This window comes from Hypomesus nipponensis, chromosome 15 (genome assembly GCF_054491055.1).
Source record: "Hypomesus nipponensis isolate SF chromosome 15, ASM5449105v1, whole genome shotgun sequence".
Taxonomy (NCBI): domain Eukaryota; kingdom Metazoa; phylum Chordata; class Actinopteri; order Osmeriformes; family Osmeridae; genus Hypomesus; species Hypomesus nipponensis.
This window is the reverse complement of record NC_140375.1, coordinates 9,982,366-10,009,359: the sequence shown is the minus strand read 5'-3', so window position 1 is coordinate 10,009,359 and position 26,994 is coordinate 9,982,366. Positions and strand designations below refer to the sequence as shown.

Here is a 26,994-nt window from a genome sequence, read left to right as displayed (position 1 = left end):
GGCCTAACCCAGAGCTGGATGTGAAGGGCAACGCTAAAAGGATCACTTCATTTCTTGAATTTCGTTTCCATGTTCCAAGCTGTGGAAATGCCGTCTTTTACATTCAAGTAATACTGAAGGGCTTTGATATAAATAATCCAAATCAGAAAAGTGTTCTGCAAACCAGGTCCTTGTCAGCAAAGGGGATGGGAAAGGTGATTGGTGTTTAAACAAGACACAGTTGTTGAGTAATCTGACCTCAAGAATTGTCCCTCATTATGTTTAGCAATTTTTTCTCTCTTATGACTGTTATCATCTCCCTATTATTTCTGGGCATGTTTTACTGTAAATGTGATGGTGGCAAGGTTTGTGAGGTTTGTAATTGTAATACATCAGAAGCATGGAATGTGACGAGACATGAACAAACTGCTTTCAGCCTGCAATTGCATTCTCTCTCCAGAAGATGGAACGAGCACTCCAGACTGTCTATGCAGCTCATGAGGCTTATTGGCTCAGTCACTGTGCTGTCCATATACCTAACATGCATGTGTTCGCTGATGTCACCCCTCATCACAACACAGCCGCGAGCGCCAATGTAGGCCATTTTGAGCTGTCCCTCTTCCCTCCCCCCGAGCCCAGTGCATCAGCTGGTGCCCGTTCATTTGTCACTGCATTAAATAAACAGAGCCCGGGCACGTTTGTGATGGATCTATCTCCTGCACACAGGTCAGCATCAACACAGGACCTACAGAACCCAACGCATAATCCCTTTAAAGGGATGGTGGTATTGTTCCACAGAACAAGAAGGCTGTCTCAGGAATTTCACTGTTGCCTCTAAAAAGTGTCTCACACAGCACGTAAAGGGAATCTTGTCACTGGGCTGCAGTGAACCTGAAGAAGTAGTGACGAGGGGGTGGGAGGAGAAGGGGGGCTGGGGTTAGGGTTGTGGAGGGAGGGGCTATCTGTTAAAGGCACTCTGTGCTGTGCAAGATTTTGTAACCATCTGTATATACTATTTCCACCTCTGTCGTTGTTACTTTGCGGTCTTCCAAGCCAAATTAAGTGCACCCGATTTGACAGCCTTAAGTTTCTTATGTTGCCGCCAGCTTGTTTGTTTTGTCAAAGGGGTATGTGTATGTCAGTGGGTTTGTCTGTGTCTTGTCTTTTTCAGTGTCTGTGCGTGAGAGAGAGACATACCAGCTCTGACACTGAATGAGTCATTTTCGTAGCGTTCCTTGTCGGCATGAACACTGTTGTTATCACGGCTCGAGCTAAGAGAAGGAAGGGGTTGGCCGCTGGAGACGGCAACAGTCGCTGATTGGATGAGTGGCCAGGAGTTTGAGAGGCAGAGGAAAAGGACACTTGAAACGCCTCTGCAAAATAATGAATGTTTTCACCACACCCTTTCAGTGCTGTGTATATATATATATTCATATATATATATATATATATATATATATATATATATATATATATATATATATATATATATATATATATATATATATATATATATATATACTTTTTTTTTAATGTAACTAACATACAGTAAATATTTTTAGTATACTTATACTGTATATATTCACAAAGAAAATACAGTTAACTCCATTCTGGCTTTAATCAGAGTTACGAATACTAACATGAAGTCATTTGCAGACCATGCATCTGGAGTCATCAAAAGATCCAGCATTTCTACCACAACAGCCTCTGTAATGAGACCCTGTTTTCCCCGAAAACATGTGCATATTTCACTGAGGTATGGATTTGGATGGGAAGTCCCTTCTTTCACGTTACATTTGCTGTGCTCTGATTGGTTTGAAGGCCAATTTAAGGCACAATGCTGGAGCATTATGGGTTTTTTGTTCTTTTTGTGCTTGTTTGTTGGCTTGTGTTCCGTTGCCTTCAGTGTACGTTATTCATCAATCCCTTAGACCCGACTTAATCTGACAGATAAAATGTTTTAATCCATCCAGAAATGTCTTCCAAATGGGATTTACTAAGGAGTTCTTGTAATATAATTATTAATTTTTACAGATGCTTTTATCCAAAGCCATTTAATGTGGGAGCCCAGTTTTATAACAGGGTTTACATTTTTTTTTTTTTTTTTTAACTAGAGCCAACCAGATGTACCTTTGATCAAGGGACACCGCCACAGTTAAGTGTCCCACCACCAGAGAGTTGAACCCACAACCCCCCCCCCCCCCTGGCCTGACTCCTGAACCCCCTTCACAGCCTTTCTCTCACAGCCTGACCCACCTCTTTGGGGAGTCCAGAGTTCTCTTGCCTCCTTCCAATTCTGCTGCACTTCCTGTGGCCCCTGGCAGAGGTCAGTCAGCTGGGATTCTGTTGAATTTAAACAGTGGTTGGTGAAGAAGAAGAGGATATGGGATCCTACTCTGCCACTTCTCTGATCCACCTACCTAACTTGTGGTTCAGTATCACCCATCCATGGGGTGACAGATATGTAACACCCTAAAACACGCTAGCCCACCAACCAACCCTTCTTTGCACTTTTATCTCTTTTGCAACGGATCTTGCCGCATGTGGATCAAATCAGAATCATCCACTAATTGACTATTTACAGGGCTCCAGAAAAGCCCTAATGGACTTGATATTAAATCCCTCTTCAAGTATTTAAAGTGTGTTTTCTGAGTGCCTGGGTGAGGGAGAGGACCCAGCCACTTTTTTTTTTTTTTTTTTACAAGGCGGCCCAGTTAAGCCCGTCAAGAGGGGGCCGGAGTAGATCCGCCCACTCCGGGCGGCTCTCAGACGGGATTATGGGACGACTTCGGGACGGGCTGTGTAGTGCAGGGGAAAGAGGCACGGTCAGAGCTCTCTCCAATGAGTTCCAGATGGACCTGGGCCCCCAGTTCTCACAGATAGATACGGCCACAGATACACTGTACTCCGCAAGGGGCTCAGACCAGGATTCTCTATAAGGGAGATACACTGTGTTTTATGTGGAAAGTTAGATGGCATAAATTTGGATATGTCTGCTGGAGTTTTTTTATTAAGGCTAGCTAGAGCCAAAGGTAATCTGCATGAAAAAAAAAAAAAATGAAATAGGCAAATGAACTTTTGCCCCTCAAAGGTTAAGTTCTTTGGAATGTCTCTTTAGGGTGTATTTTATGAAACAATACATACATAGAACTTTAGTGTTCATAATTGTATTATATTTTAAATTGTTTTCTTACTTTACAAGAAAGTCGGTTAACCTCAATCACAATTGATTATTTGACTAAACTAAATCTGGTCATATGGTATACATAAGTCTGGTCTCATTGAATATTGAAATATGACACTTTTTTGTATCTTTTTTTGCTTATAGATCTGGTTGGCACCTGCTGCAGTTCAATTCTGCTCCCTTATCCAAACCCACAATTCTGCGTAGCTAAATCCAAAATATCAGACATACACCATGACTATATAGAGGGGCCTTTCAGACACCAGAGTTTTGGTCTGAGTACAACACTACACAAGCATTGCTTGCTGCTACTTTAATTTGCAGTACAAAGGCATGTATACAATGTTTTATAGCTAATGCTGGCTGGTTAATTAGGTAGTTTTTGTTAAGATGTTTCAGTGAAATGTTGTACCCATATGTATCCTATGTTGGTAATTTAAATAATGATTTAAATTAAATTAATATTACTAATTGTAATAATGTTGTACATGTGCAGTCTGTAGAATTTTTGTCACAACAGTGGAACTATATTTGGATGCCTTGCTTGCTCACCGGGTAAGTACGCATACTACATAGGGTAAGGCCTTACCACAGGGGCCTGGGTTTGATTCCGGCGGGGGCTGTTTCTGGAATGTCTTTCCATCTCTCTCTTCCTGCTTTTATGTCTGTCTCTATTGACAATGAAAATGACAATAACAATGGAACTGGACTGCATTTTTTTTTGTATAAGTTGCACATCCGATACTTCAGTAACATATTTGTATGTATTTAAGCTTTCTTTATCACTGTCAAAAATATATATATAATCCCCATGGTCATGATTTCAGTGCATGAAGTCTTCAGTCTACATAGTAACTTGGCATTTAATGCAGTTTTGAAGGTTCTAGATCCCTGACCATTGATTTGTTGCACTGGTAGCTCCCTGGACAGAGATGCCTTTCCCCCCCACAACAGACTAGAGAGGCAGAGAAGGAAAGAAGAAAAGGGAGAAAGGAGGTGCTGACAAGAGCCAGGGCCCGACCATCACCATAACTCAGGACCTAATGAGTGCTGTGTGAGAGAGAAAGCAGAGGGCCAGCTAGACCGTATGCTCTCACACCCTGCCATTCACAAACATACCGGACTGCAATTTGCACATATGTAATACTATGAAACAATCTATTTAAAATATATGACAGGAAAATAATTTTAGATTACTTCTTTAGATGCATTCCTTGTTTTGATTGATATATCAGTGTACAAATGTGTTCAAATTAGTTGGTACCACCTCCACAAAAAAAAGAATGCACAATTTCCTATGAAATAACTTGAACGTGACAAAAGTAATTGGCATTCACCTTTCATATTTAATAGAAATTAAACTTTACAATGTTATGTTGTAAAACAAAATTAAAAGTAATCAAGAGAGGGTACAATTTCTGTGGAATTTGTGAGGTGTGCAGCTGGGGCATTTTATCATCACCAAACCTACTGTTAACTAATATCAAATGTCCAGATATTTGGAGAAATACAAGAGTTTTCATGGTGTACTTACATGGTAGGCTACAATTATTATTTTTATATATTTTTAATATAGTTATTTTTGAAGATTGCATAGATTTAAATGCACACCAAAGTGAAAGTATAGAATGAAACTGGGTTCTCTTCCTGCGTGCAAGAGCTTTAGCTACACAGATGTGGCTCACATGGTTGAAACAGTTCCATCAAAACAACGAAACTGGGCAATCCTGTGTAAAAATGTTCACAAACTATATTATGATTTCAACTAACCAATTTGTAACTTTCTGGTGTTAAGCATTTGTCATATTGCATTTCATTCATAAAGAAACCCTTTAGAAACAAGCTGTTTCAAACAGCGTTAACGTGGCACTATCTTGGCATTGTGATTCAAACAGTAGGCTACCATATGCTAACTGGAAGTGTGTCCAGTGTTGCCAATCTAATCTAAGCGACCTTTCCCCTCTAGCGACAAGTCTGGCGACTTTTTGCAACATCGGAAATATCCGTTTTCGTTGTTGAGGAGTAACAAAATAGCAGGTACTTCCGTGATGTCATACCAAGTCGCCAGTCTCCCCCGAGCTGAGCGGGGTGTGGATGACGGGCCCAATTTGGCTAATATAGCTAAATTTGCTGAAAATGCGGGTTGAGTTTCCAATTTAATTGTTTAATAACAATTCGTAACAATTGTTTAATAACATCCAACTACATGTTCGCAGGTAGACTGCCTACTACAGTAGCGAAAAGTGGCCTAAACTTTCCTTTTAACTTTTTAACTTGGGTTACTAAGCAAGGCCAGGCTTGCGGTCTGTCGCTATTAGCTGGAATAAATCGTTTGGATACTATAACTTCCGTTATAAATAGACTACTTGTCAGCTAGATATTGAAGCTAGCTATGGTCGGATACACATGTTGCTGCTTCAACTGTAACTAACCAACAGCCACTGTGTGGCTTTGGAGAGGAGAGTTTAGGCCACTTTTCGCTAGGGTCCCACAACGTTTCTTAATCGGCCAAACGTCACAGTTAGCCTACTTTCCTCTTTTTAAATTGGCAGAATGACAGATTACAAGATTGGAGACATGTGATACCAATTAAAGAAACTAATTGGTTTGAAAAATCACTAGCTTTCGTAAGGGGTACCAGGAAACGTGCCCAGACCATTTAAGAAAATATTTGTAAAATGATCAATAATTAACCTCTTCACATCTTCTCTTTGTTCTATGACATACCAAAGGCATGCAAGTATATCATGTCATCACTTTTTAGGAGGGACGAAGCATTATTTCAATGAGCTGTAAGGTTGCCAACCAATTTTATCACGTCAGTAAGTCTGTGTTAGTGTACAGAATTAATTCATAACTTTCAAATGGGTGCATCTTTTTATATGCTTTTCGAATTAAGGGATTACGTTTTATTGACCTTCCATGCAGCAAATTACTATTGGTGTCATATATCTTTGTAAACTTAGGTCTTCCCTCAACTTCTGATCCTGCATCTCAACCCATTTTCCTGGTGTAACTCAGGTGAGTGCTCAAGTATATTAAACCCTTTGAGTTGTTTCACTAATATTGGTCTGTTTTTTATTAAATGTGCCTGTTGTTGGGTTTATTACTTGTCTTTCTCTTGTATCACATCCTCCTTCCTTTCTCCAGTCTTAAAAGACAGATTCACAGTGAGCGATAGAGATGCCGTCTTGGATAGTTCTGTAGAATGACAGACTTGACGTTTTATTGGGCCTCAGGATGAAGCAATCTCTAATGATGAGGTATGTGTTGTAGGAGTACACCACAAATCAACCATGTACAGACCTCTCAACTTGTCATCAGGCACTTATCATGTTTTGACTATAACATTTAATATCAAATCTAAATTACTCTCTGTACTTTACTAAGTATATGCACCCAGAAACAAACAAAAAAAGTAGAGTAAACATAACTGGAAACATCATTGGGAGGCATGAAAATATTTATTCATTAGGTGTGCAAAAAGTTTGAAATATGAAAAAAAGTTATATTAAGTTAAAAACATGAATGAAATGGATTTGTATGGGGTCAAATTAAAACGATCACACAGACCATCACCCAGTCCATTGTACCACATTGTATACTGCTTACGCTTGTATCCAGTGACATAAATTCCACAAGATAATGTGGTATTCACTTGTCAATACTTGGAGTTAGACAGTGCTGAATGTTACTCCGTAGACTACTTCAGCACAGTTTTCCATGTGGCTCCTTGCCCACTTGGGCTGTTTTACATTTGCAGTCTTGTAAGGATTTTTCCAACTCAGTCATTTGGGTCTGGGATTTGTGCAGCACTCTCTGTTCCTTTCCTTGCTTTGGCTTAACGACGGCTCCTTAAGCTCCCATCTGCTCAGTTTGGGACCTCTCTGATGTCCCACTTCACCAAGATCATCGTTTTGGACTCTGGTTAAAGGAGCCAAGTGCTAACCGCTGTTTTGTGGTTCAAAGACTTTGGCTTAATGCTAACGGTCTTTAGAAGATGGTTTCGTGCTAATCAAAGTCACGATATAGTGTGGCTTGCATCATTTTATGTGATGGGATGAAACCTGCACACTCTTGGCTGTACTGATGAGGACAGTATGGGTGGGCTTGTTGTCCACCTATAGTCTATTTGTTTTCAACAGTAAAACACATTTAATACTTTTAACACACTATTAAAAGTCTGCTAAGCACATCTCCTTTTGGCACTGCATAACATTTATAATTTCTTTCTGAATAATAACTCATGGCACTCTTCTGCATAAATACATGGAGGGGGGGCCCATCCTATGGAATTATAATCAAAGCATGTGGAAAGCACTGCGTTGGTTTGAAGCTGCAGTATTCTGGTAAATCTTTTACTCATGTTTGGCCACCCTGCTTTGTCTGTAGCTTAACTTCTATGGCTTCAGTGTGCAACATGGCTATGTTAATTACATGCTTCACAGCCAGCGTGGCTGCTTAGGGACCTTGGCTGGCTGGGTGGGCTGAGTGGACAACACCACTGTCTTTGGGGTGTGACTCATTAGCTCTCTGTCCAGTGGGCCCCAACAGTGCTCAGTCCCATCTGATACTGATAGGAGGGGTCACGGATGGATGGACCAGTCTGTGTCTGGAAAGTCGAGAAATCCCTGTGAGGCCGGAGAGGTGACCCTGGCTTTCTGTGGTAGAGAGGTGGATGGGCCACCCTGTCCCTGGAGCCTGCAACAAGTGGAGAGGAAGATGAAGAGGAGGACGAAGAGGGTATGGCGGTGAGGCCTCGCTGGGCTGAGGCTGGGCTGTAGAGCCCTAAGTCAGACTGAGGGCGTGGAGCCATAGAGGCGGAGTGGTGTGGCACCACAGAAGTGGCGGTGGCAGTGCTGGTGAAATGGGCGGTGAAAGGCTGGTATGGCACAGCGTCCACTGTTTGCATACTGTAGCGAGGATAAGGCTGCACTGATGCCCACATATTCAGTGGTGGGGGAGTCAGGTCTTCCGCTCCTCCTGCCCCAGCACCTGTTTCCCCTTCCATGCTGCCATACATGCAGGCCTCCCTAGTGCTTAATGTCTCACCGCAGTAGGGGTGAGATAGCAATGGTGGCTCATAGGAAGGAGGGGATCGGAAGTAGTGGTCTTCAGGGGCTGCGGGTGCTGCTGTCTCCAAGTATGGACGTTTACATCCCAGTTCCAAGTGCCTGGCATTATCTGTCAAATAAATACATAGGACTTATTCCATCAAGATCTACACACCTCTGCCCATGCCTGCTACCCTTTGCTTCTTATACTGTACCTAGCCTCAAGCAATGCCAGCACCCTAACTCATAAGTGAAGGCAAGCTAAACATTACACCTAAAAGCCCTTTTCTGCAACTGACAAGTTAAGATCGGTAGTGTTCCTGAACTCACCTCTGTGTTTAAAGCAATGATAGAGCAGCCCAGGTTCTCTGCTCGGAGGGAAGGGGTTGGAGAGGTGATCCTGGTGGTCTGAGTTGGACAGGGGGACTCCACTTTCATACTGATAATGGGACAGGACTTGGGGATGCCCTGTCAGAACGCCAGCTCCCAACTTTCCTGCCAGGTGACTGTGTGAAGATATGAGCCTCTGACGTACCATGTTCTTAGAAATCACTGGGTAGTCTTTCCTAAAAAGGCAATATAAGCACACCAATTAGCTAAGCATGTCAGAAACATTAAGCTTTCTTGAGAGGGACTTTTTGAGAGGCACACTTATTCCTTTCACAGTTGCTTGGCACAAAAAACAAGTATTGAAGCAATGGAGGAAAGAGAGTTGGTTCCAAAGAACAATTCACAGTGCCAAAACTATCGTTTCCGCCATCACTTCAGTATTTCATTGAGACATTACGAGTGACAGGTTCTCTGAAACATACCCCTGGAGTCTTGAGACACGCAGGTCCCCTTCATCACTGCCACGGAAACCCTTGGCAAATGGATTGTTCTCAATCTTCAACTGAGTGATCTAATCATAAATAAAATTACGTTTTATGACATGTCTGACAGTATGACATGAAATAATAACAAATATGACTACTGTAACTGTGGTTCAGGGGGACTGCTACTGGTACTATTCTGATTTTTCAGTTAATTGTTTCCATAATATAATAAATCAAATGTACATTGTCAGTGCAGAATCAAATCCTGTAAATGGTAGTCAGTGCTCTGTGCACCCAGATTGTTTCTCACATTATTTATGTCATGAGAACCCAGTACTCACTGAAGTACAGTGTGTTACCTTATGATTCTGGTAGGATGTGACTGAGATAAAGGCAGTCTCGTGAAAGACGTGAGTACAGTAGGCCGTGTTCTTTGAACCAAATGCGTTGTTCTCATCCGCCTTGACAATGTGCAGTCTGGGTTGGTACTTGTGCATAGAGTTGAGGATGATCTGTAAGAGAAAGAAAAAAAGTAAGACCATTTCAGGACATGATTTGACTAAAGCAGAAAGTCCAAAATGTACATTTCTGAAGTTTAATGTATTCTATAGGAAGTAGATACTGGCAACCCTGTAATGCAGAGTGATCATTTATATCATGATCATTTATATTGATTTGAATAGAGCCATAGTGTGAATGGATAGATTTAGTTGCTCAGGTTTTCCACACTCAGTGCTTTCGCAGGTACTTGCAGCTGTTTTAACAGTTATGGTGTATAGGCATCAATTATGGGCTCTCCTTTTCAACGGTCAGGGTGGGTTATGGATGGGTCATGAGATGGATATCAATTCACAGCAAAAAAAAAACACAAAAAAACACTGGTTTCTACCTGAATATATAGATATCTTAAGCTTATACTTTATGAGTATAGTATAGATAAATATTTCTTAGATTATTCTATGGAAAATATATTTAAGCAGGCACATGTAATAAGAATACATTACAATACAACCATTTAAAAAAAATAAATGATCTGATCAGGCATGCTGCCTCTTTTTAATAGCGTTGAAAAAGTTGCAGGCACATTTTCATTTCTCTTATTCCAATTCATGTTTAGCAGTAAACATGCTCTCTGAAGCACATCATTGTCACACTTGGGTTGACTGCAGTTCGATTGTTCAGTGCACCAGTCAGCACATGTGTTAACTATGATCAGTGTTTAGCTTTGTTTGGGCAGGTCAGCACACCGGCACCAGTCTGTTCAGAACAGACCTAGCTGTGTGTTCAACGAAGCGTTCATATTTGTGGGGCAGGGTCATCTCCAGCTCAGTTCTGTCGAAGGCGATGATCATCAAGCTCTCCATCCCCCCCCCACCACCACCTTCTAGACACACTGCCTACAAGCAGGGCTAAGCCTGAAGGAGTCTGCTCCACCATGGGGCTCCTACAGAGCAGTGAAGACCAGCGAGGCACAGGGGCTAGACGTAGGACCAACCCTCCACAGCCCAATACTCACATGCTCTTGTTTTGGGGGTAGGGTAGAGAGGAAGATAAGCTATTGATAGGTCGGCTGGAGAATCCCCCGTGATGTTTTTCTACTCTTTCTAGTTGGTGTCTGGAGGTAGTCTGGCTTACCGCTGTCTAATTGCATTGATCAAGGTAGGACCCTCAGAAAAATGTAGAATTCAAGCAAGCACCCTTTTAATAACCTTTTAACGTTTTGTATTCACCAGTACAGTACATTGAAATCCTTGGCATCCTTTACACTGGTTATATTGGTAATCAGCAGGGACTTAAATCTCAACCATTTGCAGTTTGAACATGACAATTAATTTCAAATGTAATGGTAATGTTCCACAAAAGTGGAAAATGATATAGGTCACTTAGATAACACACATTTAGTCATTGTTTCCTAAATGGACAGTATATTTAATATTGTTTGAGAAGGGGGGGGGGCGGGCAAGTATCATAACACTAAAAAAAGTCAAATCTGTATTTAAAATCACTATCAAGGGTCATCACTTGACCAACAGTAGCAGGGGAGCCCAGATCAGTGGGGGTTTTGCTTATTCTGCTGATGTTGAGCATCTCTGGGGTAGAGGGTGAGGTTACGGCAGTTTTGGGTTAGACTGTCAAGATCTAATATAGCAGGGTGACAGTCATACGGACGTTGAGTCCGATGATTTCTCCATATTAATCGAATTCATCTAATCGTCGTCTAAAACAGCAACAACAGATATTGTTGTCTACCTACAGGCTGTTTTAATTTCAGTTGTGAGATTTTAACAGGAGTGATTTCTCACTCTGCTCAAGTGTGAGTGAGCCTAGGGAAGGCTCCATTGGAACACAGTGAAATGGTGGTTCCCTTGTGCCCCTGCTGGTGTGGGCGTCAGCCGTACGTAGCCAGGCCTTCCTCTCTCTCAGTTTTCGTTACTCGCCCTTATCACTGGCCAGGCGCTCGACTCAACCTGACAGCAGGCCCCGGCGTTGACCCGAGAGGTTATGAACCTAATGAGCTCCTCTGCTGACAGGATGGTTTTGGACAAGCTATCCCAGAGTCCCTCTGGGCTGCACTGCCACGGTCACACTTTTCACCTCCCTCAGCGCCAAGACGCTCGATTCTTCTCTCTGTTTCTTGTGTCAGACTGCCTCCCTTTCTTTCTTGCGCCCGCTACCTCTTTCACACTGCATCTTTTCCCCTCCCCTCAATTCTGAAACCTTTGACCTTTTTTAGGTTTCCTTCAACCTACCAGCCAGTTGTCATTGAAACTCATTACCTTCCCAGATTGGCGATTGTCCCCTTCTTTTGAACCGTCCGTAACATTTCTAATTGAACAAGATCAAATTGACATCCCTTTTAGCCCTCAAGCTGTTTATCGCTCTGCTGATGACACTGATTTGACCGGTTATGGACTTTGTTGATTGGCAATGGACTGGAAGGACCAGTGTTGGGGTAGTTACTCAGAAAAAGTAACTAGTTACCTTACTAGTTCTGGCATTTGAAAAGTAACCTCGTCACTAGTTACTTTACTTTCAATTTTTTTAAGCATATGTCCAATTTTACCGCAAAGATACATGGACAAACATCATGGCCTTTTCATCACTTTATTTTTCAATTTTCAATAAAGTGCATCTCTTAGCCTTTCCACATAGTTTATTGTAATTATAAACATGTAAAACAATATGGCATATAAAACTCAGCCATTCACTTGAACGAATATTAAGCCTGTCCACACTATCAGACCAAAGAAATATGCTTCACTTTAAAATCTCATTGAGTTTACAGCAGTTGAAAGACACCTCTCGCCTGGACATAGAGTGCATTTTACTGTAATATTTTTGTCCTTTAGAGCAACAAACTTAAACTAATGAAAATATCGCCACTGGCTGAACCCTCCTGTCTCCATCTCTCCATTTCCCAGCTTCCCTCCTTCTACGCCAACCTAGTATCATGTGATACTGGGTTGTCAATAGGTGCGTTCAACTTCATGCAGCGGCCTGCAGCCGGCTGCGGCGGTGCATGAAGTCAGCCCGTGTCGAACGCGCCTAATGTCTACGCACCAGCAGCTCAAATCACTCAAATCGGTCTCTGTGGCAATGGTGCCCAGACAAGCAAACACACAGGCAAGCATGCAAGCGCCACTAAAAGAGAACTTTTTGGACCGGCAAAAATGGCATGGGTAACGCAGGAAAGCATGTTCCTGAGGACTATTAAAGTAGTGCAGTTACCAATATTTTGAGTGTAATGCTTACTTTACTTTGTTACCTATAAAAGTAATATCGTTACTGTAATCCGTTACTTTGTAACTCGTTACCCCCAACACTGGGAAGGACGTAGTATATGCCAACTGAAAACGGGACTATGGTGCTCTGATTGGTTAACCGAAGGTGTCCGGACCGGGGCTCAGAAGTGGACTTTTTCCCAACTTTTACCTGACCTGTCACTGGGTTGCCATTTTAAATATAAACGGAATCATGCATACATACTGATTTAAACACATCTGACAGTACTCTAGTCAAAAGTGTTAGGAATATACTTTAGGTAGACAATAAGGTGACTCACATGGCCAAAGGGGTCCAGGTGATTGTTGGTAAGCTTTAGCTTCTGGAATGACACCAGCTGTCTCATCCAGTGAGCTCCTGTAGCAGGGGAGTCTGGGTGAACGTATAGTCTACCTGGCATTGCAGGCTCTGCCTTACCAGCTACCATCCTGTGGAAGTAAAAACATTGGGAGTAGGAAAGGGAGAGAGAGGGTGATGGATTAGTCATTTCATATCATCTGCCTCTGGGAAATTCATAGCAAACTGCAAGAGTAAAAGATTCCTCAGTCTTTCCACCCTGATTCATCAACCCCTGCCACTGGATGACAGCTCTCACGCAACTGTTTTCTGGCTCAGTGATGAGCCAGAAATATAGTAATGATGCAAAATACTAGTGGTTTCAATGCCCACACCATGGGAACCTTTCATATATATATATATTTTTTTTTTGACTAGAGGGGCTTGCTTTAACCTAACATCACTGCTAATTATGCTCTTCCAAGGTGTCGCTGAGTAACTCCAGAACCCACACTGGCAAATACTAAAATTCCAGGCCATCCCACAAGATCTGGAAGAAATGCCTGTAAAAATGTCAGGGTTCTGAAGAAAGCTTGCATCTTTACAGCGGTTCTCTTGGCATAACCTTTGTTTTCGGTCCACCCTTGGATACAGTTGTTTTGGCAGTCGCGCATTGCCAGCCTTGATGTTGCTTTAGGGGGCGGAGTCAATGGCGGTGATATCGCCCCCAGGCGTAGGGTCAATCGGAGGACAGTGGGTACAGCCCAACTGTTTTTAGCCCGCTGGTTTTGACAGGCGGCTTGCCAGTGCCCTGCGGTAATAAACTGTGTGCTAATGACAATCCACAGCCACCGTGAGCATAGTGACAGCAGCCTGTTCTGCTGTAACACTGAAGTATTTGAAATCAACAAAGCACCACAAATGCTATTAAACATGGCCTTTTCAATCTCAGAGACACATTCACAGACTTATCACTTCACAAGAAGTTTGACATCTGACAGCTGGTTAGCTGTGAAGCATGTTATGCAAAATGGTGGCATTTTTTGTTGGATTAAAAAATTCATTCTCCATGAGCAGAAAGGATTATCCTTGTCCTTTTTAGAATACTGATTATGAAAATGACAGAAACCAGTTGTTTCCCCCCATTATTCCACCACATCAGCTAAATCGGTCCCATAGCTGGAGGCTTCAAGTGGGAGGACTCGCGCTCCATCTCTCCATCCCAAACAGATGAAGCGGGTTGGAGAAGAGCAGCACTTACTGTTCTCTTTGGTAGACAGCAAATGCCGGAAGTAATACACCAACAGCATGTCTGAAAGTAAGGGTGAGCAGCTGTATTCGAATGCAATACCTTGTATAGTGGTTGTAGGAATTCTGAAGATGCCAGCGTCCAGGAAGTGTGTACAGTTGGAATTTGTGGGAGGTATTATCTTGAGCATTTTAAACTGTCTCGGAATGATAATGTATCCCTCTTTTTTGCACTCCAATGATATACTCAGTAATGATTTTGCTTTGGTGAAGAGAAAACAGGTAGGGTAAAGGGGAACCAGAGATCCATATATATATTTTTTTAGGCTCATCCTCTCATTTGTCTATACCCTCCATCTCTTTCATTGTGTTTAAACTGGCTTGCCTTATGCAGACTTGTGTCCAAAGCAATAAAGCGTCAAATTAACCTACTGTGACAATGCAAATAAACCGTTACAGTAATAGATATGAGAAGCATATGAATGTGACTGTCGATTGACGTAACTCTACAGTCTGACGCTGGATTAAAACTGTTTTTCCATGCTGTCAAACTACAATTTTGTGAATCCAAGTGCTCTGGGCTTCACAGTAAGACACCAAGCTTGTCATACATGCCAGTGATGATGATTCACATGCAGAACTCTGGGAATGCACATGAACAAAAGATACCTGAAGAACCACTCGGCTAATGACTCACCATTTGTTGTCACAGAACTTGTAGCGATGGTCATCGGCTGGTACAATATCTGTCAGGAGGATGTACTTGGTCTTTGGGTTCATCCCTGTTACCTTGACCTTGTAGCTTGGGAACATTCTCCTGTAAGGAGCAAAATACAGAACGGATCGGATTTTTTTTTTTTTTCTCACTTATTTCACACTTTAACTGGATCTCCTGAGTTATACTTTAGCCCGGAGAGATGAAATTGGTGGTTTACCTGCTTTTAGCCTTTTCTTAATGTCAGTATGTGTGTCAGTGACACATGAATGTACATTTTCAGTAAGTGTCAAGAAACGATGACAGTGATGCCACTTCATCTCTGCTATCTAACAGCTTGTTAGGACTAGGATGAGGTTTGATGGATAATAAGGACCTATTAAAAGCATTAGGTAAAGCCTAACCCTTGTTTCTTCTACATTAAAGCTGTTCAAGAACAAAAGCGACAAGGAGCTTGTAGAATTGTTTTAAGCACTGTTAAGCACCTACCAGTAAAATTACCAACATAACTTCCAGCCTGAATATTAATTCACACAAAGGTGGCTATTTCTGGGCTCAGCATCCCGGATGAGAGTAGAACAGTAGCACTTTCTGAGGGCTTTAACCAGCCCTAATTATAATTGTGAAAGTGAAGACATTAGCCCACTGAGAGTAGCTAAACAAGGTCTTCAAAAGGGATCAACCAATATTAGTGTAGAATTGTTTTAAATTGTTGGAAATAATTTTCTCCATTGAAGTTTCTCAGTTTTCTCCATTCCTATGCATAATGAAAGACATTTTCCGATACAAGTGTGGTACCATACTGCATCTTTCATCCTCTAGAGTACTGCAGAACTGGAAGAGAGAGTATGCTAATATGGCTGAATAGGCCATAAAACACATGAATAGCGCTACCTTCTGTGACCTCTTCCCTGAAAACGGCTCTTTTTCATCTCCATCTGCGTCAAAGCAAAAGTTGCAAAGGGAGTCAGCGCCCCTTATAAACCCCTAAGTGCTTTTTAATGGCAGCTCGAGTCCGACAACAGTTTGGACAGCTGACTCGTCACTGCCCCCAGCGACTGCGGTCAAAGGGCCTTATCTGTTGCTGCTACCCCCAGCAACAGGTTGAAATAGTGGGACACACTTGTGAAAGTCTGACATATTCTCTGAATGGATTACTTTGGGGGCAGTTCTCCTTAGCCCAAGCGAATGGCTCTTTGCTGTAAACGCATAACTTCAAAGGCCCATAGCACCTGACACTGGAACCCGAAAGCTTGGCCTTGGGTCACATTACTGTAAATACTCCCACAGTAAGAGAGCAGGGATTGTAGGCAGGTAATCTCTACTCTCTCTCAGGCTCTGAATTAGTGGGGATCAGGGAGATCAGTCCTGGGCTGAAACAGTTTAATCATAGGGGAACATCCGAAACAGACACCCTCACATCCCTAAGTCATGGAATGTCATATACTTCTTTGGTCAACAGTGGTCTCAATTTATGAATCTCGATATGAAAACCTTCCAATACTATTGACAATTAACTTTAACTAAGAATTACTGAAAGCTATTGTGTTATCTTACTCTGAAAATATATTCAGTTCCCCAATATTCCCCCTAATAATAGTCCACTGAAAAACTGTGAAAAAGTGTTCATCTTGTTCCTGAATTAGAAGCATCCAGTTCTTGAATCAGGTTATGGAATTTGTGCGCAAAATAATTAACCTAAATACAGATATTTTTTGCAGACAATTGTGTACGACCTGATGAGGTATTAATGCACTGTTAGAATTATTGAATTATTGATTTATTTAAGTAGTCATTTATTTCCAGTTTCTCACTATAGTATAGTTCTACCAGTCAGTGTTTTATTCAACCCATCAGTTTACCCAAGTGTGTCATGAAAGGGGAGCAGATAAAGATGGGAAATGCCACGCTGAACCTAATTCATGGCGCTACAGTGGAATGCTATTCTTTCCCCGTGGGCCACCACTGACAGAGCTCCAACAAGGGGGCCACACTGGATCACATGGCATATCTAATGACTAATGCCTGGATATATCAGTTGTAATGGGGAGTGCCTGGATAGCCCAGCCATCTCAGTCCTGAGTTTCCTTGGTGACAGACAATGTTGTTTCCATGGCAAAGCATCCAGGTGTGATGGGGAAATGATAAATGTACAGGCTTTACAGTTCCTTTTTCTTTAAGTGAAGACCACTCTACAAGCACGCCTTTGTTTATAAATATATAAAAAGTGTTTGACAAAATGTATAAAATCAATGAAGAACAAGCTGATTATCAAGGGCTGCTTTTTACAGCACATGTGCGCTGGTGTGCAAGTGAGAACGCCTGAGAACGCCTGTTTGTGTGTCAAGAGGAGAGGATGAGAAATGGACGTAGAAAGTGTGTATGATATCAGTGTCAGGGTGTGTGTGTGTTTGTGTGGCCTGCCAGCTGTTTCTCTCAGCCATTCACTTGTATGCCTGGGCCCTCCAGTTAACCATCCCCTCTCTGGGAACCTACGGTGCCGGGGAGGAGATCAAAAGGAGCAGCGGAGGGATGATGGAGCGCCCAGCCCCAGCTAGACGCTGTCGATCGCGGGCGCCGGGCTCCTCTTATCACCCAGCCGTCGCTCCCCCTGACGGACTGTGTACAGAGAGAGAGAGAGCGAGGAGAGGGAGCACCAGGCGCTTTGAAGAGGGAGGATTAAGGCCGGGACTGTGACACTCACAATAACAAGCCGTCCATGTTCAAGTTAAGGTGCTGGCTGTGAGTTCACGGCACGGCTAGAGGCTGAAGGGTTGAGCTGGAAGAGTATTTCCACCCAGCACAGACAAAGGGGGTAGGCCGATGCCCAATCTTGGGGATAGCTACCCCTGGAGCTACTCCAACCAGGAAGTTGGACAGTTCAGCTAAAGACAAACTGACCTTTTTCTTACCCCTTGCTTATGAACATGTGCACCTGTTTGATATCTAACTTAACGTAGATAAAGTAAAGACGTTACCCTTTCATTCCATGGTCAACATTGGGCTTAAAAGCCTCCTAAGGGATGAGGGTCCCCATACAATGTACAAACATCACTTCCTGGCTGCTAAATATGCATCCCCTATAGTTTCAGACCTCTTCCTGAGCAGTACTCTTAAGGGAGTAGACCTCACACTGTTATATTCCAGATATCGTCAGAGTGTCCATCCCCTGACATCGCTATCCTTGAAAGAGCGCTGATCTTTTACTCTGCCCTCTCCCTGTGGATTAGATATCTATGTTTCCCATCTTTTATCCTAAGGATAGAAACCACTCACTGGCCACCCGTTAGAGATTGCCATTCTCTCATTTTCATCCCTCCTACATTTATTTGTCATTAAAACCTATTATAAGGTTGCATACTAATATTACATGTTGGCACATTGTATGAATATTGTGTAATATTTTATAGCTTGGAATTTACAAATGTGCAGGTCCATCCTGGTTTTTATATTTACTTTTTATCATGTTTTTAATAATAAAATTAAAAAAACATGATCTGCTCTTTTTAATTTCAAATAACTGAAACTCAAGAAACTTTGTACTTGACATATGCTCCATACACTTACTCAAATTAGAGTTAGGGTTATCCTCTTGTTTTTTTGACTGTGCACAATGAGCATGGTCTACTACAAAAATTTTGGTCAACTAATTTTAATGGCCAGTATGCCAACAGTGTGTTTATGTTTAGCACGCAGCTAAATTTATCACCTCCAAGCTTCATTCCTTAAAAATGTCGCTGCCATTAGCTTGGCATTCCCATTGCTTTAGCACACCCAACTACACAAAGCTTTGTCTGTTAAAACTTTTTGAGCAAGGTGTCTAGCTACAACTTTTGTACCAGAGTAACATTTAATATTTTGGATACAGATGAAAAAGGTAAAAACATCAAGATAAACCTTCAAACCCTTTGATAAACTGTGTTTTAAACGGTCATTTCACACAAATGATTTCCACCATTTTAGTTAAGGATTTAACATATTAACGTTATGAGCTTAACATACTGTTCACGACTTGGAACTATAAAGCCTTGTCGTTGTGTAGATTTTGGTATAGGATAACATACTTAATCTGATTTGTATTTTAACAAATATTATACATATTAGCTGCCACTTTTTCCCCATAGAGTTGACCAACACTAACTGTACTTTTAACATGTAGTAAGTGCCTACCAAGCATTATTCATCACTGTAATTTCTGTTGCTCTTAAGAGATTTTATTTTCAATGTTGTAACTTTGAATGATAGACACATAGCTTCTCCATGACTAAGCAACATAAACATACTCTTTTGCTGTAGAGCTGACTGAAAGTAAGCCTATTCAGGTTTTCCAGCACAGCTGTGTAGTTAAGCGCTGCCTAGGCCTTCAAAGGCTTTAAGGATTCTAAGCGCACTTTATCAGCTGGACAAGGGAAAGCCCATCTTTCACAGTGATGCGGCATTAAAGAAAAATGTGGCGACCTTTTCCATTTTGGACTACAAAAAAAAAAAGCCCCATGAGAAATGAGAGGTGGAGGTCGGTAGAGAGTGTCGACTCATCTTCTGGTTAATGTCTTAAGGTTACAATCTAATCCATGGGGCACATTAAATTTAACATACAGACCAGACAGTCGTTTGGGTCTTCAATTACATATTCACTGGTATATGAATTTTGCCCCTGCACTACCTCGGGGGCAGGGCCTTAATAGCTGTTACACAGTGTGTTGTGATTGGAACTTACCAGTTGGTCCTGGCAAATGCTAAAATTCAGGTAGCACAAATAATTAATTAGGTATGGAATTCAGCTTTCCATAAACTGGCAGTGGTAGTATTGGCAAAACCTTCAAACACTGTTGGTAAACAATATTGAGCACATTTTGAATTCAAAAATATTTTTCTAAATGCATTAGGCTGTAAATCAAACAAGGACACATTCATCCTTTAAGTTGGATAACTATCCTATAGGCTTTGCATGAACCGGTTGCTGCATGAAAGTCTTAACAGGAATACACACATAAAGACAATCCCATCTACAAGTACATTGAGTAATGTACCCCATGCATTCACTGTGGTGTATATTTACTGCTTGGACTCACCTGCCTGCTTTAGTTATGATCATTTCTGTACCAGCCTCATGAAACTTCTTCCATAACTCCCTCTCATGTAGAAGTACCTTGATACTCTCAATATTCTACAGGAATGTTCAAACAGAAAAGAAAACTGTTAGCAAATTGCTGCACGATACGTAATTGTTTAAGCTGAGACAATACATCTAAACAATTAAAAAATCTACTTAGGTCAAAAACCAGTTTGTGGACATTTACATTTAATCTAAAGCTAGCAGTCTGCTTTGACTTTTACCTGGTTAGGTTCATTTCCCTGAGGAATGCTGGGAGTTGTAGGCAGTGCCAGATGTGAAGGGTTGGGGACAAGTTCTTGGGGCCCTTCGGTCTGGGCCCCAGTCACACTGTCATCCGTCACAACTGAGGCCTTCTCCTGGAGCATCTCTATATCGGAGCAAAGAAGAGAATATTTTCAATAATTACCCACTCCCTCGTGTGAATCAATACATTACTTATAATTCAAGCAGTTACGCACAAGCTGACAGTTGTAATAGTACTGTACACATTTGTACTTTATTAACAAGTAAAATATTTTGTTTTGACTAATCTAATTGCAATCATTTAGTGTAAGGCTGTAATTAATCATTTGTTTTTAACAATAATATTACAATTATTGGACATCTGTGATGTCTGCCAAGTAATAAACCGTCCATGACATGTTTGGCCTTTATCAAACTTAGTAAACAGATCACACATACACAAGTATGAAGCCTATATTTTGTTCCACAAAAATACATAAAACATAAATAAATGTCAGCAAATTTGAAGTTTGATGGTTGCTAAGCGTGGACATTTTTGGTCTACTGGAAACAAGGGCATTGGTTTTGGTTGAACTGGGCCCTAAGCTAGTTATTGTTCAAAAACACCGCAGAAGTTAGTGACTTTAGAATTACATCGGTAGGCAAAGTTATTTCAAAGTTATTGCTGATTTCATCAGAAATTTACTAATTTTGTGTTATTAAAAGTCAGTTTGCAATTGGTTTTAAAAAGTTATTAACTCTTTAGTTTATTCAGGATTCTTTGCTTATTTTCATTGCCTTTAGATGGTGAAACAGTATTTCCATTTCCTTGTTGAGCACTGGATTGATTATAATTACCAATTTGCAAGGTAGTCTTGAGAAACGTGAGGCATCACCTCATTTCTCAACCCAGACTGCTGAGACCCCTTCCACAGGGTCAAGATCCATTTGTTCTTAAGAATTGTTTGATTAAATATTTACACTCCTAGCATTGCAGTGGCTCAGTTTTATGTAACAGGGCTAAACACTGTTCATTCCATTAGCCGAGGTCATCCAGCTGAGTTTCCCTCTCTCACGGCTCTCAGGGCCCTGAAACAAACATCACAAAAGAGCCAGCAGAAACTGAGTGGGAGCTCTACTCCACACAGTTTGCTGCTGGTTCCTGTGAAACAGTTTCCTGGTTTTCCCAGCTCACGCAGAACGACTTGTTCGTTCCTGCAGTTTGCACCCGACCCTTAATCTCAGGCGTGTAAACAATGTGAGTGCACACTCTTGAGGATAAAAGGCAAGAAGCGGCTCCAAGTGTAAACCTGCGTAGACATTTGCAAAACCTAATAAAGATAAGGTCTGACAGGCATGGCTAGGCCTTCCGCAAATTGGGCACTGGGTTGTTTTACAGTGTGAATCGGGGCCTTTCACTTACCCTGTTTAACTAAGCACGGTGAGCGGGCGCTCTGTTTATATCTGTGTCAATCTGTGACATATAATCCGCTAAACTTTTCATGGCATATACTCCTCTGTTTAGTCAGTTAGCTTTTCTCACTTCCCACCGTAGTCAATCTGATATGCTGATGGTTATCCATAAAGTAATGTCTTTCAGTCAAATCTGTGATTATGGATTATTATAAATTTTGATGAAAAGTGTTTAGGTATTTTTTTTTGTCTAGTATTTTGAAGAAGATTATACTTTCATTACAAATGATCTAGTATTGTGTCTTCATTGGCATCAGCATGTAGCATAACACGTGTGTACCCATACAACACGTGGTTTGACAATAGGTTTATCAGTTGTACAGTGTGTGCATGCAAGTGCGCTTTTGTATGTGCCTGTCTACACTGGTGCATGTGCATGTACATGTGACTGTATATGGGTGTTTTAGTTCCGCTTTAAATGTATAGATATGATGCATGTTAGAGACAGCTGCCATAAATTTCAGTGTGACCTGCCATTTTGTCGTAAAGTTTTGTTGTCAAGTCTGAATCCTATCGTGTATTGTACAGAGAGAATAAGGCCCGAACCTCAGCAAGTCCAAGCAGCAGCATTTTCATTACCCCTGTACACAGGACCTGTCTTGTTACTTGCAACTAAATCTTATAGCTTGTCATAAAAATGTGGTATTCTGGTACGTTTCATTGCGAAAACCATGAAGAATTCAATCTGTTTGACGCCAATCACTCTTAACACAATAATCAATTCTAAACTTAGGGTAGATCAAGCACCAACAATCAACCCTAGCTTTGTCTCAAAGATGTGTCCCTTCACAGACAAGTTAGTGCCACCAAAACCAATGGGATTTGACTCACTGGAAAAGCCTCAAACTTGCCTGGATTACAGGTACCCCATACATGTCTTCCACTTAATTTAAAACATTACATGTTCAGATTCTAAAAGACGTTTGTAGATGAACACTATAACTGATGATTTGTTAGAAACTTACAACAGACCAATGTTTATTTATGTATCATCGATTTTAGACATTGAATCAAGTGTTAGGGTTACGCATATGTTGGATTAACATATAGGTAACCATTACAGAACAATATATTAAAATGATTTAGAATATTGAATCATCGTAGGTTATTAATTATACGTGTTATTATATATTTTGTTTTGTTTATTATTAGTTGTAGCATAACTGTATCTGAGACTAATGGGGATTTAAAGATGGGGGATTTAAAATGGGGATCTAAAAAATATAGACAGATATTGCTATTTTTTATTATCTTATGTTTACGATTATATTTATTGGATCATATCATCTACTGAATTGTTTTCTTGTTCAAGCAATATATGGTATTTGATAGACTTCACTCACATAAAAAAAACAAAAACAATGTATCATCTCCTTTTGAAATGTTAATGCAGAAAATTAGGTTACTACCTACATTTGCAAGATAATTTACTGCTATTTGGCCATTGTATTTTCTATTAGTGAATGTGTTTACATTCTGAAAACATCAAATTACATTTATATGCTCCATAGCTAGTCCATACCATGAATATATGGTGGATATTCAGTCAGTATTCTGTTATCTTTGACCATAGGAAGCACTTTTTTCAATGATGCATCATAAACTGTTGCACATCCATTTAACGAAGTCGAATTTCATAACCTTCCATCCTTGTTTACATTTACCTAACCTAATCACTTTCTCCACTCACTTATTCAATAGGCAGATAATGCGTGAGAAAAAACGACCTAATCTAATCTCATTATTGCTCAGCCAAACGACTGCTACTTTGTTCTGGCTACACAAGCATGCTGATACTGAAGATAAGCAGCTGTAGTACACTTTACCTCATGAAATATTACGAGCTGAAATCCATCTCTTTCCAAAAGAAAATGTTCTGCACAAACGAAACTTCGAGGAGTTATGCTCCTTTGAGACGTAGACTACAATTGTTGCAGGTCCTCTGGCATCGCATGTTAATTGATCTGCTTATCTTTTCGATATAACGGTAAGTATAAACTCCTGGTCACGCGTGAACGCTCGTGTTAACCGTTCCGTTATATGCATCTGCGCTCGTGTACCCTCTGCGCGTGTGCAGTGCGATTTAAGCTTAGGCGGAATTTACTTGACTACGTGATGTTTTCTTAGAATCACACAAAACATTTTTTTTTTTTTATTGCTCGACCCCTTGCTTTGGTAAAACATTTGTTGGATCGAATTATTTGGCTCATTCATTAACCCACTCCCTCCCTCTCGCCGTTGCAGCCCTGACGTTGCTGAAAGTGCCATGCACCACTTGTGAGGACTCTACTCCACCAAAGAGGTCTATTGGAGAAATAATTACTGTTGAAGATATCAGAACAACCCCTCTCGTTTCGCAACACTTTCCAAGGTCTTCCTAGATTTTCAACAATGAAAATCCAATTATTCTGTTAAAATGCCAAGAACGTCCAAATCGTTTAGCCTTAAGTATTTTCATGTCACTGATGACATTTTCTTCCTTTTTGTTGTAGTCAATAGGTTCCATTTCAACTAACGATGCAGCCTATAACCAACCGTTTTGTCAGCAAATCCATCAATAGCTCATAGAACCACGAAGACGTGCCAATTGTGGTGGCACATTCAACAATTTGAGTAGAGTAGATGCGGCCCTACCTGTGAGGTGAGCCGTGGTCAAATCAAGTTTATCGTGTCAAGCAGTCCATTTTAAAGAACGCAGATGAGATTAGACGCTAGTGAAGACCATTGTTAAGTGGACTATTCTGTGAAGCTCTAGCCTAGAAGGTCTATTACCTAGAGCGTTCTCCGGCCATGCTTGTTTTCATCTAAAGCGACGCAGTCATGGCTGTATGACGCCAAAACTTTCTTACATTTTCTGGTGAAATATGGTTGTGGTTTTAGAGTAAATGGGTTGAAGCTAAGGCTGAAAGACTATAAATCACGTTAGAAGCTGGTGAGTCGGTGGGAGTTTGACTTATATTTGTTGGTGACATGACCAAATGAACGAGAACAGCCCAAAATCCTCCCGGTGACCGTTTGTCATTTTTCTTAAGATGTTTGCATAATATTTGTCACCCAGTATTGCTGACTTAACAATCATCCCACAGCAGTGTCTTCGATTAAGTTTTGATAGCCTTATCATTTTTGTTGCAGGTTTGTTTTCCTTTTTTATTTAGCCTACTTTTGTAATGGCAAATAGGCCTATATCCATACCGTTTGGTGTCTATGTTTGTTGAAAACGTAGGGTAGCCTAAATGGTAGGCTATTTCATACAGGCCTGGCTATCTCTGCATCGGATTTCAACCGTGCTTTTGAGAGTTTTGATGAGTCGAATAGGCTAGGCCTACTCGTTCATCTGACATTTGGTTTAAAATAGAATAGGGCCTACAATTTTACATGAGAGAAACTAATATGAAAATATAAATGTTAGGACTGTTAGTTGCGTGTAGTCACTCATAGCCTACTCAATAAGAATAATACGGATTTTTGTATTTAGCGTGTCTTATTCTAACGGTTAGTGGAATGAAATAATGCTTTATTTCTGTTGTTTGATCTTGCTATGTCAAATCTCTTGTTGAAGTAAAGCAGAAAGGGTAGACTACAAGTAGCCTAGTGTGGCGCGAAAAGGCCAAAGCCTTCACATGAAGGCCTGCTGATCATGCGGGACAACGTCAATAGCCTACCATAAAAAATAATAATTTAACGTTATTTTGCCTATACATTTACTGCATTGGCTGATTTTATTCAAATTAAGCCGTATATAGGCTGAAATGTTAATCAACTTGAATTAGCCTATCATGTTGAAGTCTATAATAAAACCTATGTTCAGTTACATGCCCGTTCATCATGTTAAAATAACAAACAGGAGTTAAAGCCTAGGTGAACATTTTGTTATTATTAGTCTAACATGGAAATCACATACGAAAATATGTCTCACTGTGGCATAATCTCCACAGATAAATATATATCAAGTTTTTACCTCGATGTGATCGCAGGGCCCGTCTGGCGAACTTGACCTCTGTAGCCTATAGTCCGTGAATGTCCTATTCTTGGGGGAATCTCAAGCCGTCTTACAAACCCCAGCCGTGGTATATAGGTTGCTGCTATAAAATGGTTGATTTTTTTATAGGGGCTGATTTGAGCTGCCTCTCTGAAAGGGAATTTAAACTTCATTCACTCCCACTGTCACGTGGTGTTAAAATTAGGAACAGCAGTAGACTGAAGGCTGGTTGTGGTAGACTTGGAGCTGTTTATGTTACCGGGAATGGTGTTGAACATAGTTCAAACATTTAATATCACGTTTACTCATCCATAGTTTGTAACGAGTCAAACCTTTTCGTTTTCTTCATTTGATATTTTTTAAATGTCTGTTCATGATATGGATATTGTCCATGGAGGGACATTTCTGTACCCAATAGGAAAGTTTCCTATTTTTTCGACTGTTTGTGGATTTCTTTGACAGAAGCGTTTTGAAATGGCCACCATTCAAACAAGATACAAACATTTCTTGTTCCTTTGAAATGTGTTTCATTAAGTTTACATGAAGAGAGGAACCTGCATGCCACGTTAATGATATAGACTAAATATCAAATGCATTGATAGAAGGGTTACGAAGTTTGAATTAAAAGTATTAAGCAAATTCAATCAACTACAACGATTTTAAACGAACTGACCTGACTTCCATTAATTATGCAATGGATATACACAACACTCTCCTTCAGAAATTCTACACAAATTCTGCCTTTCTACAATGTCCTAATTTTGTAAAAGACCAAGTTTGAGTCAACTTGTGACGAAATTGGTGGTATTTAGTTTGAACAATTTAGGTAATTTGTATGGATTTGTAGTGTACACACTGTACTGCAAATACTGCATGTCTTTGTTGTAATAGGTGACGGATTTCTTTTGGTTTTGATTTATTATCTAGCAAGCTACATGAACTGAATACTTTTCAACTCTGTTTTTCATTCAACTCTCTCGCTTTATCAAGTTGTTTACATTGAATTAGTTGCCTCTTTTCACCTCCAACTCTGGCACATGCATACAATTGTATTAAAATGACTGTGATTTCACAAAACTGTTATTAACTTTACATTTGTAATCTTTTGTTACCTTTCCTGCTTATATATTTATTTATGTATTGTCTTGTA

At 40.7% G+C, this 26,994-nt stretch overlaps 2 protein-coding genes across 9 annotated transcripts in view; one reads left to right on the top strand and one right to left on the bottom strand.

Moving 5' to 3' along the window:
* Nucleotides 1-18,491, top strand: part of brip1 (BRCA1 interacting helicase 1) — a 61,609-nt gene extending 43,118 nt beyond the window's left edge. For 3 of the 7 annotated variants that reach the window (XM_084673660.1, XM_084673661.1, XM_084673659.1), the window contains exon 26: nt 17,524-18,491. In XM_084673660.1, the coding sequence (XP_084529786.1) occupies nt 17,524-17,751 (228 nt within the window). In that variant the 3' untranslated portion in view covers nt 17,752-18,491. The other 4 variants (XM_084673662.1, XM_084673665.1, XM_084673664.1 and 1 more) reach the window with 4 other exon arrangements.
* On the bottom strand, nt 6,592-26,878 carry tbx4 (T-box transcription factor 4). Of its 2 annotated transcripts, none has more exons than XM_084673673.1 (9): nt 25,824-26,878; nt 20,392-20,537; nt 20,127-20,221; nt 15,037-15,156; nt 13,096-13,243; nt 9,392-9,544; nt 9,030-9,118; nt 8,548-8,783; nt 6,592-8,347 (listed from the first exon to the last, which is right to left on the bottom strand). In XM_084673673.1, the coding sequence occupies exons 2-9, from the start codon at nt 20,533-20,535 to the stop codon at nt 7,689-7,691; spliced, it is 1,644 nt and encodes a 547-aa protein (XP_084529799.1). In that variant the 5' UTR covers nt 20,536-20,537; nt 25,824-26,878; the 3' UTR covers nt 6,592-7,688. The 2 variants fall into 2 exon arrangements, with proteins under 2 accessions (XP_084529799.1, XP_084529798.1); XM_084673672.1 differs by lacking the exon at nt 25,824-26,878 and adding an exon at nt 23,692-23,897 and having other exon boundaries at nt 6,593-8,347.
* Between the last annotated feature and the right edge of the window lie 116 nt (nt 26,879-26,994).

Excerpts from the sequence above, each read along its gene's own strand:
- tbx4 (XM_084673673.1), bottom strand. The coding sequence starts at position 20,535 with ATGCTCCAGGAGAAGGCCTCAGTTGTGACGGATGACAGTGTGACTGGG. Across the intron at positions 9,545-13,095 it reads ACCTGGACCCCTTTGGCCAT|ATCATCCTCAACTCTATGCA; the intron begins GTGAGTCACCTT and ends TTTCTCTTACAG. Across the intron at positions 9,119-9,391 it reads CATCCTACCAGAATCATAAG|ATCACTCAGTTGAAGATTGA; the intron begins GTAACACACTGT and ends ATTTATGATTAG.